This window comes from Megascapheus bottae, chromosome 13 (assembly GCF_031878675.1).
Source record: "Megascapheus bottae isolate mThoBot1 chromosome 13, mThoBot2.hap1, whole genome shotgun sequence".
Classification (NCBI taxonomy): domain Eukaryota; kingdom Metazoa; phylum Chordata; class Mammalia; order Rodentia; family Geomyidae; genus Megascapheus; species Megascapheus bottae.
In genome coordinates, this window is record NC_143521.1 from 40,457,727 (window position 1) to 40,471,488 (window position 13,762).

At 35.0% G+C, this 13,762-nt stretch overlaps 1 protein-coding gene across 1 annotated transcript in view; it reads left to right on the plus strand.

The window, feature by feature from the left end:
• Arap2 (ArfGAP with RhoGAP domain, ankyrin repeat and PH domain 2) overlaps positions 1-13,762 on the plus strand; it is a 154,563-nt gene that overhangs the window by 123,974 nt on the left and 16,827 nt on the right. The window contains 2 exon segments of the mRNA XM_090343730.1: positions 724-852; positions 9,522-9,649. Of these exon segments, the coding sequence (XP_090199856.1) occupies positions 724-852; positions 9,522-9,649 (257 nt within the window).

Here is a 13,762-nt window from a genome sequence, read left to right on the forward strand (position 1 = left end):
TAGGTAAAACAAAATACATGTGGATGTATGTATGTAAAGGTTTCATCAAAGAGAAACCTTTAGTTTATCATTTAATTTATTGTTCATTGGCCTGTTCTATCACCAGTTAACATAATATTGCCTTGTGATATTTATGGTTAGTATTTCTAGCAGTATTTAAACACAGGTTTCTTATTTCTTAATTATTTATATATTTGTGTTGATTATGAGAATACTTGTTATAAATTATTCACTAATATTGATTAGAAAATATGACCTTCTAATGTTGTTGAAATAAACAAAAGACTAATTTATATCTATTACTTAATAGTATACAAGGTTAATTTCGCTTGTTCTTTTATAGTAATTGAATCACAAATGCAAATTGACACTTATCCCTAAGCAAACGAGGATGTTATCTAAATTAAAAGGAGATGGAGTAAGACACATGCTCATTAGGTTAAGGGTAATAGTTTGCGATTTTATCTAAAGGAAAGCACTTTTGAATTAAAATCTCAGTTGCATTACAAACTAGTATTCCAGCATTGGTGAACTTAGATGATAAATTTTACTAGGTGAGCAATATGTTATTTTTCTCTTCCATGTACTTCTATTATTGTACAATGTAACACATGATAATATGCATATGTAAAAATAGTTTCGTGGAACGTTTTGAATGGATTAAAAAATTACAATTAGAAAGCAGACATTTTCTTTATGTGCTTTTTTTTTTTTTTTTTGTAGAGCGCCCACTTCACTACACTGAAAATGTGTTGGAGCAGGTGCTGAGGTGGAGTTCATTAGCTGAACCTGGCTCTGCTTATCTTGTGGTGAAGAGATTCTTAACTGCTGACACCATTAAACACTGCCGAGGTAAGATGTCATTGCTTCCCCTCACAAACGTTTTGGAAATTCAAGTGATTACAGAGTAATTACTAAGGGACAAGTGATGTTTGAAAATACAAAAATAGAAGAGTAAATAATGTGGAATTTCATTACTGTGAAAAAGAAGAAAATACAGACAGGAGGAAAGTTCCGTAGTCTATGGTGGAATTTGGCTCATTTGAGGGTATAAGTTAAAATGTGGAAACATAATGGTTTATATTTTTAAAGTTTCTTTACCCTACTTGTGCTAACTTGTGTTCCAGATTTTCAATTATTGGTGAGCAGTTTTCTTGAATTAAGTTCCACAAGCTCTCTGAGGTTAACTGTTTTGTTGTCTCACTTTGCCTGCAGTATTGATATTGGAAAAAAATAGATATAAACTGTAGCACTTCCAACAAGTATACCTACCATCTCCTGGGGAGGAAATGGCACGTTGTATAGTTCATTGTGAAGTTAGTTAGTGTAGTGAGCTTTATTACACAGTCTCAGAACACGTATGAGATAAGACAACATTTAATTGTGAAACTTTCTTCCTGCTGGTCTGGAATCATCTATATCAACTTAAGAAACATTCTAGTTAGCCTTACATATAAAAACCAGTTCTCAAAACAAAGGGTGAAAGATTTTTTTAATATGCAATTCACCACAACTTTAATAATATTTACAATAACCTTTAATGTTTATCACCTTTTATTACCAAGTTTTCCAGATAGATAATGAATCTCATTTAAACACTAAAAAACACCCATTTAAGCATTCTTATTATTTAGAAGTGAGGAAAACTGAAGATGAGATTAGGTAAGTAAGTTTCCTTAGATTACAATGTCTATATGTTAATTTAGAGAACATAATCAGTCTGCCTTTCCAAAGTGTTTTGAGAGTTGGGAAGTCAGCATGACTTTGTGAGATTGAACACAGATACTTCAAGAATATCTATACACACTGAGCTCTTAATTGCAATAAAATTTAACTGATAAATTCTTTTTTCATGGTACCTCCCTTTATTATAATTATGTACAAGTAGTTTTACAAAATGCATTCTGTTCTTATGAGCATCTAAATCAGGAAAACAAGTATTAGCCATGTTACCATCGAAGGTTGTATTTTTTCAGAGACAATAATCTTCTTCTGATTTTTCTTTACTAGACAAAATTATCTACCCCATGTTTTCTGAAGGCATTTGAGTATGTCATATATCTCTGGGCTAGGGAGTTTATTGATGTCTTTAGTGGGAATATTTTGTGTTAGATTCGGGGTAGGTTAGGTATTCTATTTAGTAATGTATATTAATCAATCACAAAAAACCACATGCTCCTGAATCATTGTTCCATTTATTATTTCTATATCCAGCAAATGGAACATTGGGATCTAGAATGAAAATAAGGAAAGTAAACAGTGTGAGATTTCTTTGACAGAAGAAAATCTGAAATCCTCTCAGAAACAGTTGTTGTTGAAAGTAGAAAAGTATTTTTCCTTACCATTTTTAAGGTTTTTTTTTTAGCCTATCAATAGGGCCAAGTAGAAATCTGCAATATGCAAACAAGGCTGTCTCAGTAACACATAACTACCATATTATAATTTGCCAAAACAGAAAGTTGGGCCAGAGTCTAGATCAATAATGAGTGTCTGTCACAATTTATGAAGCCCTGTCCAGTGCATGCACACAAGAAAGAAAAGCAAGCTGCATAACATTTTACAATAACATCCTTGGCAATATTCTTCCTCCTCAAATATTTTTATTTTTTTTTCCATTTGGTATCCTGTGCAGGTGAATTTAATTTTCTCCACATATTTTTACTGTAATTAATAGAAAGGTTACATTATATTCACCAGATAGAAGGTTCATTACTTCACATACATTGATACCACTTCTCATGTCTTGGTCCCCATTTTCCTCCCCCTCCCCCTCCACCTCATCTTCTTTTTCCCCCTTCCCTATCCTATTTCAAATAACCAAATACACATATATACAATATATCAGATAACAAGGTGAAATAACTGTAACAATATGAGATAACCAAGGGACAGCAAAAGAGATGAGAGATAACATAGTACATTAAGGACAACAATCACTCATTATAAGACATTTGTTTATATATCCTGGAGGTCATACTATATGGCCTTATGTATCTAGGTTTTGCTCTATTGAAAATCATTGCTAGGAGAGCCCAAGATTTCTACTGATTATGACAAATGAGGGAAACCATTGAGCCTATGTCCCTTTGAGTCTGGCTTACTTCACTTAATATGATTTTTTTCTGAGTCTTTCCATTTCATTACAAATGGGGTCATGCCGTTCTTCTGACAGCAGCATAGAATTCCATTGTGTATAAATACCACATTTTGTCGATCCACTCATCAGTTGAGGGCCATCTGCTTTGGTTCCATATCTTTGCTATGGTAAATAGTGCTGCAATGAACATCGTGGCTTAGTATGTCCTTGTTTCTGGAAGATTGGGTAATTGCCAAGTAGTGGAATTGCTGGGTCATAGGGGAGCTCTATGTTTAGTCATTTGAGGAACTGCCATACTGCTTTCCATAGTGGTTGAACAAGTTTGCACTCCCACCAGCAGTGTAGTAGTGATCCCTTCTGGCCACATCCCCACCAGCATCTGCTGTTATTAGATTTCTTGATCCTGGCCATTCTAACTGGAGTGAGGTGGAATCTTAGAGTTGTTTTAATTTGCATTTCTTTTATGGCCAGATATGTTGAGTATTTCGCCATATGTCTATAGACCATTCTTATTTCTTCTTCGGAGAAGTCTCTCTTTAAGTCTTTGGCCCATCTTTTAATGTGATGGTTGTTTCTTTGGAGATTAGTTTTAGTCTGATTCAATTTTTTTGAGCTGTTAGATTTGAGGCCTTTGTTGGTTTCTATGATTAGTGAAAGTCTTCTCCCACTCTAGGCTTTCTAGTTAATTTGCTACCTATGTCCTTTGCCATACAGAAGCTCTGCAGTTTAATGCAGTCCCACTTATCCAGACTTTCTCTGATTTGTTGTGTGATTTGTGTATGACAAATTTGAGAATCTAGAAGAAATGCATGAATTCCTAGCCAATGTTAACATACTCACACTGAAACAAGAAGAACTAACCCAACTAAACAGGCCTATTTCAAGCACTGAAATAGAAATGGTAATAAGAGACCTTCTACCTAAGAAAAGCCCAGGGCCAGATGGATTCACAGCTGAATTCTATAAGGTCTTCAAAGCAGAGCTCACACCAATACTGCTCAAGTTCTTCAATGAAATTGAAAATGAAGGTACTTTACCAAACACATTCTATGAAGCCACTATAACCCTCATCCCAAAACCAGACAGAGATTCATCAAAGAAAGAGAACTATAGGCCTATTTGTTTGATGAACATAGATGCAAAACTTCTCAACAAAATACTGGCCAACTGTCTACAACAACTCATCAAAAAAATTATGCACTATGATCAAACTGGATTCATCACAGGGAGGCAAAGCTGGTTCAACATACTCAAATTAAATAATATAATTCAGCACATCATCAGGAGCAAGGACAAAAATCACATGATTGTCTCAATAGATGCAGAAAAGGCATTTGACAAGATCCAATACCCCTTTATGTTAAAAGCTCTGGAGAAACTAGGAATCCATGGAACATTCCTCAATATAATAAAGGCTGTGTATGACAAACCCACAGCTAGTATTATACTTAATGGCTAAAAGCTAAAGCCATTCCCTCTAAAATCAGGAATGAGACAAGGATGCCCACTCTCTCCACTCCTCTTTAACATAGTATTAGAATTCCTAGCCAGTGCAATAAGGCAAGAAGCAAGCATAAAGGGGATCCAAATGGGGAAAGAGGAAGTAAAATTTACCTCTTTGCAGATGACACGATTCTGTATTTAAAGAATCCTATAGACTCTACTCCCAAACTCCTTGAGCTGATTCAAAACTTTGGAAGGGTAGCAGGGTATAAAATTAACCCTCAAAAATCAACTGCCTTTCTCTATGCCAACAAGGAAAGCAACTCCTTTTTCAGTAGCCTCAAAGAAAATAAAGTACCTAGAAATTACCTTGACTAAGAATGTAAAGGACCTTTTTGATGAAAACTTTAAAACCCTGAAAAAGGAAATTAAAGCAGAACTGAGAAAATGGAAAAACCTCCCATGCTCCTGGATTGGAAGAATCAACATCGTGAAAATGACAATCTTGCCAAGGGCTATCTACAAAATCAATGCAATACCCATCAATATCCCAATGTCATTCTTTAAAGAAATAGAAGAGGCAATCCAAAATTTCATATAAAATAATAAAAGACCCCATATAGCCAAAACACTTCTTAGCAGAGAGAATAGCGCTGGAGGAATTTCAATACCAAAGTTGAGACTCTATTACAGAGCTATAATTATCAAATCAGTTTGGTACTGGCACAAGAACAGGCCTGAAGACCAATTGAATAGAACTGAGGACCCAGATATTAAACCACAGACCTATGGCCACCTAATCTTTGACCAGGGAGCCAAAAAAATAAAATGGAAGAAAGACAGCCTCTCTCTCTCTTTATGCATTAACAGACAAACCTAGTACCACTACTGGTCACCATTTTATGACCCCAAAAGAAAAAAAACCTCAATCCAATCTCTATTTTATTTAAGTTTCTCTAGATCTACAGTATAATTGAACACCCAGGCATACAGTATTGCTCAACAATCATCAACTGTAGACACATGCATTATAAAAGTTGAATGATAAAGAGAGGACCGGAGATAGAAAAATAGTATGAAAGTCATGAGGGGAGGTAAGAAAAGTATAATGTAGGAGTGTAAGATTAATATAGTAATGAATGAAAGGGATAGCGTAAGAATAACATCTAAGGTGACAGAAAAGTAAAGGTAAAATAGTTGAGTACAAAATTTAGATAAAATAAGATAAAATTTATGAAATAAGAGTAATAAGAAGAATATATAAAGAAAAATGGAAAGTATATATAGGAGAGTTCAATGATAAAAATTTTAAAAAAGTAAAAAACAACCACAACAAAAAAGAAAAACAAGAAAAAAGATGGGGGGAGATCTCACACAATTGTGAGTTCTTAGACACGAAATATTAGGGTTAAGGGGCCGGGAGTTTGGCCTAGTGGTTAAAGTGCTTGCCTAGCATGAATGAAGACCCGGGTTCGATTCCTCGGTACCACATACATAGAAAAAAGCTGGAAGTGGTGCTGAGGCTCAAGTGGTAGAGCTCTATCCTTGAGAAAGTCCAAGGACAGTGCTCAGGCCCTGAGCTCAAGCCCAGGACTGGCAAAAAAAAAAAAGAAAAGAAAAAGAAATATTAGGGTTAAGAACCCACAGATTAAAAAGCAGGTGACTGTATCAATAAAAACATCATTTGTATCCAGTCTGTACCGAGTGCTGTCACTATGTTTCTAAGAACAACCACAATAACAGTAGGAAAGAGGGGGAAAAATAAATAAATAAAAGGAAAGAATTATAACATTAAAAAAAAAGGTGGAGGTAGAATGACAAAAAAAAAAGAACCCATAAAAATGCAAATGAAAAATTGTAGAAAAAAGAAAGAAGGTATTCTTCAGTTTTGTTTTTTTTGGCAGGAGGAGACATGATAGGAAACTTGTGTCTCCACTAAATTCAGGATCCAAACACTTCAAAAAGTCTTTTTCTCTTGCAATTTGGCTTTGTGGTTTTTCTGATCAATTTGCTTGATTGGGCAGAGGAAAAAAGAGTTGAGCTGCATGGGGCTTTGTTTTACAAGACTGAGGCCCCACCCATGGGGAGGAATTTCTGTTAGTGCTAGTACCGGGGGCAGACATCTGGCTAAGCTGCCTCTGGGAAAACCTTTGCCCTTTTGAATGATGGTGCTGCCAGCACCACTTTTTAGGCTCCAGTGGGTTTGCCAGGGTCTTTGCCTGCATTCAAGATGGCACTGCTCTCAGCTGGTGGGGGAGGGAATTCCTTCCAAATTCCGTTCCGTGAGCAGAAGTGGACACTTCTCCATGAAGGTACTCACAAATTGCTGGATTTTCTGGTTCCGTGAAGCTGGCAGGTCCGTGCATAGCCAGGTGACGACTCTGGGCTCTGGACTCACGCAGGCTCTGTGTGGCTCTTTCTGGAGCTGGTAGGTCTGCCCTGCCAAGGAGCGCTGTCTGCTCAGGTTCAGGAGGGAGGCTTTGTCTCCGTGGTTGTTCTGAGCGGCTGGCACTGCGCTGTCTTCTTGCACTGGTTTTCTGCCTTTTTCCTCTCTCAGTGAGATCTCTGTGGTGCTAAAGCTTACTTAGGCTCGATCTTTGCATATGAACTTTCTCCTGTGATGCTGGAACTGGTATCTTGATGAGAGCTCAGAAAGACTCACATTAAACCGCCGCCATCTTCCACCGATCTTGAAATTATACTTCTCTTTGTAAAAATGGTTTCATTATTTTTTCTCTAACCCAAGTATTTTATCATGTAGTAGTTGTTGAAGTTTAGGAACTTAAACTTCCTCATTCTCACTAATCTGACTGATTTTAAAATAGAGATAATATTAACAAGGACAATCATCCAACATTTAATATTTGCTCATGCATTTTAAGGTAATGAGATACTATACTTGACTTCTACAGAAGTATATGGAAGTAACAGAGTTTTTCTGTTGACTGCTTAAAATCAGTTCTGTGTTTTTCAAAAGCAGCATTTTATTTCTCAGAAACATTTTGTGTCATTGCCATTATCCTAATGAGGAGTTAATTAACTTGAAAAGAAATATAATAGCCCTCAAATTCCATCTCTGTTCTGTCCCTTAAAGCTAAGATATTTAGGCATAATGAAACTTCATTTAGCTGATATTTAAACTTTGTCATAGCTATTCTTGCAAAGCTATCTTTTCATCATTATCGTTTATATTAAGTTTTCACATCCTTGTCGTAAGTAAACTCTCAAAATTTGGCCTTCTTTATGGCTCTGGAAGACTGTTATGTTGCTAATGTCTAACTTTTATCATTAAAGTCCTTTAAAACTACAATTGAATTTCAGTGATGAGACTAAAAGCTTACTCTATATAAGAAAGCCATAATTTTAAACATAAGTGTAAATCCTGTTTTGCTTGTCCATTTAGATGGCTCATGACAGATGCATTTGAAACTTAAAACAGTTGGAAATGTAAGTGCTTTTGACAGATAAACCCTGGCTGAAGAACTTAAACCCTTCACTACCAATGGAATCAAAAGAAACTCTGCAAAAATAATATGAGCCCATATATTATAATTTAGCTGAATTTATTCACATTTCACTCCTCATCAGATCTTCTTGTTAAATGCAAAGATATGAGCAAAAGGTTGAAGGTTAAAACATAGCTCACTTCTGGAGGAAAGGTTGTCTTGAAAATTAAATTATAGTCATTGGTATTCACTATAGATTATGAAAGTCCTGACTTTTTCTGATAGTGTAATTCTATGGAGAGAGAAACCATTTGGTGAGTTTTATTATATTTCTTTTTCATGCAGGAATTTACTATAGAAAATTTAAAAGATTGTTAACCATTATCTTTACCCCGAAGGAAGAGGAAATCTAAATGTCAGAAGTGTAAATGTCTCTTTATGAGACTTGAAAATACAGCATACAATAAATAACGTTTGTGGCGGGATGTTTATACAAAGCTTTCAAGCACAGAAACTAGTCAAAGAGATCATCACTGACATCTCTTCTAACATGGAATGTCTCTCATTCAAGGCAATATTATTCTTTGATTAAGTTTTATTGTCTGTGTAGAAGACACACTCTGTTTAAATATTATGACCTGAATCCTAATTCTAAGGTGGTTACTTTTGAAACTGGACAAATGAACACCAGAAGCCATAATTTTCTTGATTGTAAAACTATTTCCTACTTAGGAAGGTTTTAGGAGAATCACTGTAGATAATATATACAAGCTCTTTGAAAACATAAATATTATCTTGGTATTCAGTAGTCACATACTGAAAACTGTGCCCTAATGTAATACAAAAAAATTGATTGTGCTGAGTTTGATTTAAATTGTTTATGTCAACTTTTTGTAATAATAAAATGAAAGAAGTAGTTTTCTGTGCAATTGGGTGTGCTGTCAACAAAATTGCAAAGAATTTTGGGCAGTTTTCAGTCCTGTGATAGTATTAACTATTCTTATAGTTTGACTACTTATAGATATTTAAGTATAGAAGAGTGTCATGAGGTTGCTGAATCTGTGAACAAGTTTTTCTATATAAAATGAAAATTACATTGGAAACAAGTGGATTTGAATTTATTATTGTGCTATTACTATTTTCTTTAATTTCACATAACCCAAAATATAACCAGTTCTGCATGTAATCAGTATTTAGAGAAATGATTTCACATGTAGAATGTTTCTTTTTTTTAATCTTTGAATGAAGTCTTCAAGAACTAGTATATGTTTTACAATGCTGGTACACTTAGTTTAGATTAACCTCTTTCCGTGTACTTCCATCCCAGGTCTAATGGGACATCACAGACTGACCCCCACATAATAAAGAACAGTAATCCTGACAAAGTGGTGTTACTATGAGGCTCACCTGAGGCTGCTTCCTAGCAAAAAATAAAGTGATCAGATTATCAAAAGTGAAAGTATTCATGCAGTTTGATTGTATTCCAAACTAGTGAAAATGGACCTGCCTAACAAAAATAATACTGTCTTTCATAGATAAAAGCGTCAAAGAAGGAATCTTGAAAATCAAAGAAGAACCCTCTAAAATTCTGTCTGGAAATAAGTTTCAAGATCGCTATTTTGTTTTACGAGATGGACATCTCTTTATTTACAAGGATCCAAAGGTAATTGAAAAAGCTGGGTTTGAACATGTGTACAGTTTGTGTGGTATAGAATATTCCTCTTGTATGCCCCTCCCTGCCATCTCTCTGGAGGTCACTGTAAAAAATAAAATGCATGATAAGCTGTTTTTTCAGCCCTCTGGGATATGATATTAATGAAATCAGTAATGTGGTGGCCTTTGTAACCCCTTTCAAAAAATTTAGGACATAGAATGACTTAAGCCCTGAAGATAATTGTAATGTGGTTTTAAAGAAACTAGCATCTAAATCAGCATTCTGACCAATAAAATTAAGAGAGAATGCATCATACCTTTAAGGCAAAAGACTTAAGTAGAACTAATGGAAATTAATGAAAAGTAGCATCAAAAGCAAAACCTTTCTTGCACCCTTGAGTAATTAGATTCATGTCATATTATTAACTGCCTTACAGTGTATACCCTGTAAGTTTGAATTGCCTAAAAACTTTTATTAAAGAATGGTCGAGTAGAGTGAAGAGGTAGAAATAAAAAATATATAGTTGGATAGTGTAAGTAGAAGAATATGGAACAACACCAGAAAATCTTGTCTCTGCTAAATGTTGGCTGTAAGACAAGTAACTTAACTTCTCAACCTCAATTTCCCAATCTGTTTTACCATGATAAAATATACATAAAATACTTCTACAATTTGGAATATTATATAAATTACACACACATAAACATACATGGTAGCTTATCAAAAGATATAATATGAATATGTAATCTCAGACTGAACAAATTTGTGCTTTATAACTTTGACAAAAAGACTTGTCTAGGATAGAAAGCACCATCTGAACTCTAGGTTATGGAAACAAGAGGTTTATCTTTGTGATTTTTGTTCTTAATGCTCTATGTGAAGATATTTCTTTTCTCTCTCTTTTCCATGTGGTTACTGTATCTGACTTTGTTACCTGGTATACGATATGCATACTTATTTCTTTGAAATAGGGAAGGGAAGGGGGGAAAAAGATCATTGCAGGGGGTGGGTGGAGGGAAAGGGGACAAAAACATGAGAAGTTGCATCAAGGTTCCAGAAGTAAGGTACCCAATACCTGATGAACATAATCCGTCTATACATTATCCTGGCAATAAAATATAATTTAAAAAAGCTTGAAAGAAAAAGCCATCCAAATGAACAATAAGAAAGATAATCCTATAAACATTTGAGCTAAACACAGACCAGGAACTGTATGCAGGAATTTATAGAAATAGCTTTTAATCTTTGACCCAGAAGTGTTTAGCATCATTAATCATCAGTAAATTAAAAGTGCAAGCTACTATTTATACTTACTGGTATGATTTAAAACACTATTGACAACTTCAGCATTGAGAAGGATTAATTGGAATTCTCAATACAATCATACAGTTACTATATAGAAATATTTAGTACTTACTTATGTAAAATTATATAACTCTTTTCTCTATAATTCAGCAGTGCCATTCCTAAGTGTTAGATCCATAAATACATTTTAATCAGATTATTTATTGGCAACATTAGCTTTTCAAAGCTAAAGCCTGGAAACATTCCAAGTGTCCATACATAGATTGGTATATTTGTATAAAAGAATATGTATTTTTGTGCCATTCTTTTTGTGCAGTTCATTTTGTGCCGGGCTGGCTTTGAACTGAGATCCTCAGATCTCAGCCTCCTTAGTAGCTAGGATTACAAATGTGAGCCACTGCGCCTGGCCAGAAGTGAAGATTTCTTACAAAAAAAGGTCCTTAGAACCAGAAATCATAATTCTAGCAACTCAGGAGGTTGAGATCTGAGGATCATGGTTCAAAGCCAGGAAGGGCAGGAAAAGCCAGAAATGGAGCTGTGTCTTGAAACAAAAAAATAAAATTCAGGGACAGCACCCTGGCCCTAAGTTAAAACCCCAGGACAAGCACACAAAGAAAAAATAACCTCTGTGTTCTAATTCTTACCAATAACACTGGTGGTGGCTTTTAAAAACATCCTTGATTTCTAATTCTTACAAATTAATAAACTGGGCTTTAAAAAAAGTTATCTCATATTGTTACAGTATCTCACTTTGTTATCTGATATATTGGATATATTTGTATTTGGTTATTTGAAATTGGATAGGGAAGGGGGGAAAACAAGATGAGGGGTAGGGGTGGGGGGAGGGAAATGGGGACTAAGACATGAGAAAGGATATCAATGTATGTGAATTAATGCACCTTCTATCTGGCAAATATAACCCTTCTATTAATTACAATAAAAATACATGAAAAAAGAATATATATATATATGACTTTTTTATTGAGATAAGGTCTAACTTTGGCCTAGGCAAGATTCACCCTCACTGTGCCGCTCATGCTGTGTTGAACTCTTGGTCCTACTGCTTCAACCTCTTGAATGTTGGATTACATGTGTTTAGCACCACACTAGCCCCAAATAAATCAATTCCATTGCATGCTGGTCACTCTTCAAAACTCGGATGAACAAAATAAGCATGATATAAATAGAGATCAGAGTATTTTGCCCAGGTTGTATAGAAAAGTCAGAATTTCCAGGGGAAAAATCAGTAGGCTACTTTATAGAAATGGTCTCTGCTCTGTTTTGGGTGGCAATCAGTTAGAAAGTCCACTGCTTTGAGATTTGAAGAGTTACAAGGCGGTTATGTTCAATGTAAAATGATAGTCGGACCTGAGTCTTACCAGATGTTAATATATATGTTTGAGTATACATTGCCCATTCTACATGCATGACAAACACCTCACTTTGTTCTATGTGTAAAGAAAGAAAGGTCTAGAATGTATCTGTTGATATATATGGGAGGAAGAGTATTCCCAGACAGCTCTTCAAATGCTGCAAGCTACTCAGGCTCCAGAGGTTCAAATCTGTAATCCTAATGACTTGATAGGTTGATATGAGTGGATTGTGGTTTGAAGCCACCTGGGTCAAAAAAGCCCATGAGACTTTCATCTTCAATTAACCTTCAAAACTGAAGTGGGTGTGTGGCTTAAGTGGTTGAGTGCCAGCCTTCGGTGAAAATGTGTAGACAGTGCACAGTGAGTTCAAGCCCCAGATATTTTAATCCCATCAGAGCACGGACACCTTCTGTTCTGCACCACCAAAGGCTGTTAGAACAACTGGTGTCAGCAGTGCATGTCAAGTGTGTTTGTGATCAGGCAGCTTACTTTCCACTGGCTGTTGTCTCTGGAAGCAGAGTTCTAGGCATTCCACTTGGAATCTGTCATGTTACTACTAAGATAACTCCATGAATTCAGTGCTGTTATTATTCCTTCTTTGCATATGAAGAATAAGCCTCAGAAATAGTAGATAACTTCTCCAAGGCTGCATAAAAAGTAAGTAGGTGAATCACAGTCAGATTTGAAAGGATCCACTGCTGGAAACACTATGGAAATTTATTAAGCTTACATTGCTTTAACTGACAAAACTTTATTGAAGAAGGATGGATCCTTTTCATTTAAATTGTACCAAATATCTTGCAATATCACTATGCATACAACTCAGGTGTTTATAGTATTGTCCCTGAAGCTTATATAAAGTTAATATCTGTCACAGGGGAATGTTTATGGAACAGTGACAACCTTCCATATGGATTGTCACTGAGAGATAAAGAATTTTCATATTCCTTAACAGAATGTATTTTGTTTTAAGATTTTATATATTTTTGAAAGAATCACTCTGCTCTAAGATATTATGTAGTACTACTAATGCAGTGGGAATTCAAGAGCCCTTCAGAAAGATAGTATTCCTTAAAGACATAGAACATATTTTTTAGTTGACTACAAGTTACTGTATTTATAGCCTAATTATTAAATACTTGAGAGTTTCTATTGCACATCTGTCAGGATAAATGAATACACGTGATCATCTGATTTTTCACATTGTGAAAAGCAGATTGAACTCAAACTGTGATTATTTTCAGCACTTTTTATTGCTTGTTATAGTTTCATGCCAGCTTTTTTTCTTGTTAATGTTAATAGATAAGTCAATACCAGTGTTAACTTTTCAAGTAATTGCATAGTAATCAATAGTAAAATACCTTATCTTGTTTGAGTAAAGATTTGGCTGTTTGGGCAGTTTCCATTAATACATGTATGATTGTATATATTTCCAAGATGACTT